Consider the following 8,066-nt stretch of genomic DNA (forward strand, 5'->3'; position numbering starts at 1 on the left):
TTTTTTAAATTAAATACATTAAAAACGGGAATAATATTTAAACATCAACCCCTTGCAAGGCAATTCCTATAAGAAATAGCCATTGTCATGAAAACTTTTCCCTTTTTTTAATCATGGAATACATTGCGAACTGCATATAAGGAAAGTTGCACAAATGTACAGTTTTCTACTTCCTTTTTCACCCACTTAGCCAATAAATGCATTTTGCTACTGTAGCCCCAAAAAAACATAGCAACCCCTAACCAAGCTCTCAAACAGACGCATTATTTCCTTTTCCTTCGCTGAATTCCTTCTCCTCCTGATTTTCTCTCTCGCTTTCTCAAACTTATCATATATACCAGGCAAAGTCAGTCCAAGAGCATCTGCAATAGCTACAAAATTTGATTAAAAATACTATGTTTTCTCAGATCCTCTTTATATTCGCTTCTTTAAAAAAAATTCTTCAGTAATCTTATTTGATTACAATGTTCTCATATACAATCATACTCCGAAACTAGCAAACCAACGAAAGAAAAGGTGCAGCGGCAAACCAGATATTTGTGCACAAGATGAAAGATGAAAGTTAATTAGTAATTTAGTTATTGGTCTAAATCCCATTGAATTATAATCTCTTTAATGTTAACCTAGAGAAAAGTTAATTAATATATTCAGATTTTGGCATTGAACTCTCCTCTATACAAAAATATAATATTAAGTGAAAATAGTAAAGAGATGAATCCATTATTCGTCGAGTTTTGAGTGACACTTACCTCGGGATTTCATAATTAAAAAAAAAACACAAAAGAACTTGCTTTAAGACGTATGGATCAATTAAATGTGACCAAAAAATAGTTAATTTAGAAAATTTGAGTTAAAATTAGAAACTAAAATCGTGAAAGTAAATATAGAAAAAAGACTATTCATAGAGGAAGAAAATAGAACTAATGAGAATGGAAACATAGTGTTTAATTTAATGAGAGAAAAAATTTATCATATTAATTCAATACCAAATTTAAAAATGTTAACACTGAAATCTTTTATTAATAATCATATAAAAATAAATATGCTATATATTAATATAGTAGTACTTTATATTTTTGGGGCCATAAATATTTGGATGCCTCCTTACCCTAGAGCCGTTCTTGTCTCCATGGAGCATGAAGCTCCTAAACCGGTACTAATTTGTTCTTTTCTCCATTATTATATTTTAGCCATGTTATTTCTGCAGTTCTATACAGTTTCCTTCTTCCTAGTTCAGTGGATAAAATAGTTTATAGTGCTATCGTTTCTTCTTCATTTTTTGCAGGATTGTATATTACAAATAGAGGCCATTGGTTGTTGCGACGTCTGTGTCAAAAAATTGAGAAAAAGAATTCTTCGACTGGAAGGTACTAGTAGCTTTTTGTTCTGGGCTTGTAGTACTAATCGTATTTTAGAAAATAATTACAAACTGCATATGGTTTGTGCTTTACAAAGGTCTAATTAAGGACATTAAATAGCGTGTTCCGTTATTGCTTGTCCAATATCTAATGAATCTCTCTGTCATTTGTCAAAATGATTGTTAGAACATTCAGAAGACCTTGGATAATAAGGGTACACCCAGTGGATGAGTACAACAACTCGTTGACCATATTATAGAGAAAAATAACTCTTTGCAGTGCTTTCTCATTTTTGCTTTTCGAGTGGATGTTGAAAATAAATTTTGAGTTTTAGAAGGTATCCCGAGGGGTTGTTTTCTAATTAAATGTCTGAATCTAAACGCACGAAGAAAAAGCAAAAAGTAGAGGAGATTCAACATCTACTCTATATACGTAAAAATAATTTCAACCATAATTTTTCGATGAAAAGGATTCATATGAACCAATTTGCGCCCTCTATCTTCGCCATAACTGTGATGGTGGAGGTTATTGGTGGTAGTGGCTAACACTAATGTTTATTGGCAGAGGCAGATCCAGAATTTAGAGGTTTCGGGTGCCACATTGCTTTGAAAGTAGATGTGTTGCTATTTACTCGGTTTAGATAGAGTAAACGTTTTGTTAGTTTGAGAACTTCAATTCGGGTTATTTGTCTTTTATGTTTATATAGACAAATAGATCAAACGGAAAACTATAATACTTATGATAGAAGAGAAGATTTTGAAAAGGAAATGTTATTTTAACTACGTGAAAAAACCAATACTCCTACACTAATTAGAGACATAAAAAAGTCAAAAATTAATAGTCAACAATTATATATAGAGAGAGAGAATGATAGAATCTTACCGTGATGCAGCAAGCCACGAGGTTTAAAATAGCATTGTCAAATGAGCTCAACCACTCGCCCCCAAGGTGGAACCTCCAATCCTTTGCCCTAGGCAACCTTGGCCTCTTTTGTTACTATAGCTCGCGCTGAAAATATTTGTATTTTTCTTATATAAATATTCATTTATATGTTGAGTTTCGACCGAAGCTTGCGGTTGGCGTGCTACCCTTGGGCTTTAGTAGATTGGCCCCTTGTTACTGGTGGTGGCTAGTTGTGGTGGCGACGGATGGTAGTGTTTGGCAATGGTGATAGCTATGATGGTTTATAGAGGTGGTCGATGTGATAGTGACCGTCAATGGTGGCTAGTGTGGTTGGTGGTTGGTTGAGGCAGTGGTAAGTGGTTATGATGGTGGAGGTGATTGGTGGTATCGGTGGAATGTGTGGCTCTGCTGGTGGTTGTTGGTGATTGATAGTGGTGGTCGTGACTGATAGCTGTGACTTGTGATTGTGTAGTGATGGTTACTGGTTGGCAGATATAATGGCGCTGAAAGATTGTCTTCGTAAAAATCTTTAGCTAATTAGCTTCTTAAAAATATTAAAATCCTTTTCCATATTTGAATAATTCAAACCTACTAAGTGATTAAATCTTAAAAATAACAAATGTACTTAATGATTTGAGGCTTGAACTAAACATCAAAAAATACAAACAAATGAGGCCTAAAAGACATAAAATGTACATATTTTATTATTTTTATTATGTCGTTGAGTTTTCGACTTCAATAACACATGGGACCATCTATTTTTGGAAGGAAAATTCCACTTTTATTTTCATATGGACTCATATATGTAATTCGCAACTCCAGTTGTGATCGATCATCTTCATTGACATCTTGGAGTTTTTGTTTTGTGGACAGGTGTCTATTCAGTTGAGATCGATAGAGAAAGAAGATGGGTAAAAATAGCAGGCAATGTAGAGCAAGTCATGGACTACTTTACTCGAAGATCAGGAAAACTTAAAAATGCAAAAGTCATATTCTATTGTTCAAAGGAGGCAAAAACTGATCATAAATATCATGGCAAGAATTATCAAACAGACCAGTACACAGAAAATACTCCAATGGAGAATCAGAGGGAAAGCCATGTCAAAAATCAAGCCGAGAACAACTTGCCCAAGGAAACTCAAAACCCTAACCAATATCATTGTCACCAGAAGAATATTCCTAGTGACAATTGTCCAATGCAGACTAATACCGATAATACTCGACAAAGGAATTACAAAAGAGAAGGTGAAAATTACAATCAAGATTCTTCTCATCATACAACGGGTGATCATTACGTTCCAAATGATCATTATGCACCACGTAAAGATTGGGTCCATCAAGTTGAAAATTACGCACCACCGCCACCTAAAGAAGATAAATATCGATCTGTACGTGTTGATGATCGTGAATGCAGGTGTGAATTTCATGCTTGGAAGAGACAAGGAAGTAGTAGTAGTAGTAGTAGTGGCAGTGGTCGTTTTGTTTTTGATCATAGGGTACCAAGGGCCGACATGCGTTCCGCCAGTGCGCGGTGGTTCAGGGAGGAGCTGCCGCCTTTTTATGGGTACCATGAGCCTTTTATGCCGCTACCTCGGCCGCTGCCGGGACCATTTTCTTATAGATAGATGATTTACCTTGACATAACCTCGAAAAATTGAAGAAACTGCAGCTAGGAACAGACGAGCACAACAACCCCTACTCCACTACAGCCCGAAGCAAGGAAGACAATTGCATCTATACTGCATGTTGTGTCAACGCTAGGCATGCTGAAATTATGTGTTTGCGTTTTGCTCTCGTCTGGTTGTCTCAACTTTTTGATTGTTCAAAGTATAGTCGAATGTGATGCCCAAGAAATTGTGCTTTCTTGTAACTCCTCAAGCGAAGATTTTACAGAGTTTAGAGTACTTTTAGAAGATTATCATTCTTGTTAAAGAGAAATCCTAATATTTCTCTAGCTTGGGTTAAAGAGGCAAGGAAATCTAGTTGCTCATCTCTTGGCAAGAGAGCCATGCTAGTTTTTTTCTATTTGGAGTATATCCCTAGTTTAATAAAATTCTTTGTTGCATATATATATAGATTTACGGTGATGTGAGCGCTGTTAATTAGAAAAAATGCTAAGTTCTTTTAGATAATTTGTACGTAGTCACTGATAGTAGTGTTGCTGTTCGCACTTAGCTGGAGTTAGAACTAGTTTCTTATATGTGAAAAGTTAGTTTAGCTAATTACAATACCATCATAACTACAACACCCCCTTTTAAAGTTTTCTGTAAGTTTATATCATCACACATACAATTAAGATTAAAACGATTCTCTTTGTTTTTTATTTTGAGTGAGCTTTTTTAGTAACTCATGCCTTTATTATCTTGCCTTTTCTTAGAGCAACTTTTAAGATCTTTAAGGTACTATGTTTTTGAATCAGTAGATATGTTTTCACCATATCAAAGCGCGTAATATCTCATTTTGTTTCTATTCCACTGACTTTATCTCCGCAATTGGTGTTACTATTATGTTAGTTAGATATGTATAAGGAGGTCAAAAGAGTATTTGGCCTACCTGTTAGAGAAGATTCACCTAATTTTGATTAAATTATAAGCAGGAAAACCTTTTTTCACCTCCTATCCTAAAAAGTTTCTCGAAACCAAACAACATACTGTATCCTTTTTTTAACACCACAGTAATGGAATTTTTACCTAGCTATATTATACATATTAGAAATTTATTTACTTATATTCTCTATGTTTTGCAGTTTTTAATAAGTATCTAGGTTTTTCTTACAACTTGTATACATTTTCTTAAAAGGCTCACACCCCATTAGTAGTGCCTTCAGTTAAGGGATTCGATTACATCATTTCATTTTTTCCCCTTCTCCTCTTCTCTCTCCTTTTTTTAAAAAATCAAAATCCCCTAATCTACATCTAAAATCTCCGTTTTCTCTCTTCACCATTGCCTACAACTTTATATTATTAAAAAATATTCAGAAATTGTATGATAACTATATCATAATTGTAATTGAATTGTATCAGATACATCAATGCCTAAAATATAAATGTATCACAATTGTATCTAACTTGTATATTGTACATAAATACCCAAAATAATACATGATACAATACTAATAAATTAATATACAATTACCATATTTGTGATACAAATTGTGAAATTCATCACGAATTCAAAATTGCTTGTAACAATATAAAATGAATATACAATGATCATACCTTTGTGATACAATTCCTGCAACAATTATGATACATATACAATTATAATACAATTGCGATATATTTCTGAAAAATTGTGATACAACGATCTTCATCTTCCTCAAGTTTCAATCACAACTCTATACTAAAAATTTAATATAATAGTATTATAATTGCATTAGTATTGTATCCACAACTTGATTGTAGAGCAAAATTTCGAATTTCTTCTGTATTGTATAAATAAGAAAGATATTTTGGATGATTGAAAGAGATAAATCGGATATCAAAAGCTTTAGAAGAAGAAAGAATATGCAATTTTGGAGGGATAATAGTGGATGATTGAAAGAGAGAAATCGGATATCAAAAGCTTTGGAAGAGGAGTGAATAAGCGAGATTTTTGGGTTAGAAAGATTTTGGGTAAGGGAGAATACTTATGGTGGGTAAGTACAAATTTGGGTAATTGTTAAAGAAAGAGAGAAGATATTTTTGTAATCCTTTGGAAAAGGAAGAGAATCTTAAATGTAGGGGGATTATGTGTAACTGATACACTATATTTAAGGTATGTTGCATGTCCTCTTTTTTATGGTTTTGTATAAAACTAGTAAATATAGATATATAAAGTAATTAACAAGGAACCTAAATAAAGGTAGTAAATAAATTTCTATTATAGTATAGCTAGGTAAAAATCCTCACGTTAATAGTAGTACCCACAGCCCGTAAGGTAACTTTCCAGTGACTGCTCAATCAATGTGCTTGACAAATGACACCATACAGCACTATATTTTCATGGTTTAAGTAATACTACGTCTACGAGTTTTACCTAAAGGTATCATGGGGCCGGCTCGGGCGGTCGGGATAGAGGAAAAGGTAACCGGCCGATTTCGGTACCGGATCGGTTATTTTTTACCGGCTCCGGGCTTCCTCGGTGCTAAATTGAACCGAAACGACTTCGGGCCTAATGGGTCGGGCTGGATTTTTTCTTTATATTTTGTATAACAATCGTAATTTATATTAAAATAAAATAAAAATGTAAAACACTAAAAACTAACGTATAAAAAGAATGTTTGAATAAATTTCAAAGGCTTTAAAAAGCCTTATATTTGAAAAATTCATTATGAATTTAAGATAATACAACAAAAATGAAAAAAAATATAACTTATACTGGAATGTTGATAACTTGATATGTAAGGATCAAACTTCAAACGCTTTCATTTCATAATTTCATTGCATAATAATACTTCAAATTAACTTGTCTAACAAACTAACGCTAAGCTTAAATAACTCTAATAATTTTAAAATAACATAAATTGTCTCAAATCAACTTAAATACGAATTTCTGGAGGACGCTCAAGACAACTCTTCATATGACTATTAAACAACCTGTGCCCTCCCACTTTCGACGAACATTTAAGACTCGACCACAGTTCTTCCACTCTACTTTGCGAACTTCTTTATTTTCTTCTACCACCTCAAAGTGTTCCCAAACATATGAGCGCACTATACAAGCACGGGGCATGATTTAACTTGAATTGAGAATTTTGGTTTGAGAATTGAGAGACGAGTGAAGGAATAAAGAAGAGGAGGGGTCTATTTATAGGGCTAAATTAGTAAATAATAAAAGTGTTATTTTTGAAAAAAAATGCCCAAAAAGGGCTATTCTTGCAAATTAGCCATTGGACAACGGTCAAAATGGCAGCTGACCGTTGCCCACGGCCAAGATTATTAAAAAAAATAAAAAATAAAAAATAAAAATTTTGAACTAGCCGCCGTTGAACTGGTACGGGCCGGTTAACTGGTTCACAAATGACAAGATCTTACCAGGTTGTACCGGTCCGATTAACCGGTGTTAAAATTTTCCCCTGCACAGGCCGGTTCCCGTCCTAACCCAGCCCTGCCCGGCACCCTTACCACCGGGTCCGGTCTAAAACCGGTCAGGGCCGGTCCAGAACCGGGCCAGCCCGACCCATTTGACACCCATAGTTTTACCTGTGTATACTTCTAGCTCTCTGGAAAATACTCGTGCCCCAAAGAGTTGGTTCACTTGCTAAAATAAGATGAGCAAGAAAAAGAAAGGAAACGAGAAAGGAAATGGCTTGCATTGAGATAATCTTCCAAAACTGCAAAGCTCCAAAATGAGCTTTTGCTTTTTTTTTCTTTCCGATATTACTTGGTTGATACTTTCGCTAAACAATAACAAAAAAAATGATTTTTAAACGTGAGTGAAAAGTTTTAAAAAATAATTGTAATAAATATGACAAAATAGAAGCAAATATCACAGCATTAAAGAAATGATGCAGCGCAGCTTGTTGACTTATTTAATTCTACTTATTTAATTCTGCAAGGATCATCCGTTCTTTAATGTCTATTGATGCTATCCTCTCAAATGTAAAGTCACTACAAATAACAACAACAACAACATACCCAGTATAATCCCACAGTGGGATCTAGGGAGAGTAATGTGTACGCAGACCGTACCCCTACCTATGGAGATAGAGAGAGGTTGTTGCTGATAGACCCTCAGCTCAAGAGAAGGTGGAAAATGTAAAGTCAGTACGGTTTGGTAAATTCTTTTTCCAGGTATAATGAAGTACCAAGCAAATATTGCGAG

The 8,066-nt window shown here is 34.3% G+C and overlaps 1 protein-coding gene across 1 annotated transcript; it reads left to right on the plus strand.

The window, feature by feature from the left end:
• The first annotated feature begins 1,096 nt into the window (after positions 1 to 1,096).
• On the plus strand, positions 1,097 to 3,886 carry LOC104219813 (uncharacterized). Its single transcript, XM_009770553.2, has 3 exons — positions 1,097 to 1,153; positions 1,286 to 1,367; positions 3,135 to 3,886. The coding sequence occupies exons 1-3, from the start codon at positions 1,097 to 1,099 to the stop codon at positions 3,884 to 3,886; spliced, it is 891 nt and encodes a 296-aa protein (XP_009768855.1).
• Positions 3,887 to 8,066: the final 4,180 nt, after the last annotated feature.

The sequence above is a fragment of the Nicotiana sylvestris genome, chromosome 8, assembly GCF_000393655.2.
Source record: "Nicotiana sylvestris chromosome 8, ASM39365v2, whole genome shotgun sequence".
In the NCBI taxonomy this organism is placed as follows: Eukaryota; Viridiplantae; Streptophyta; class Magnoliopsida; order Solanales; family Solanaceae; genus Nicotiana; species Nicotiana sylvestris.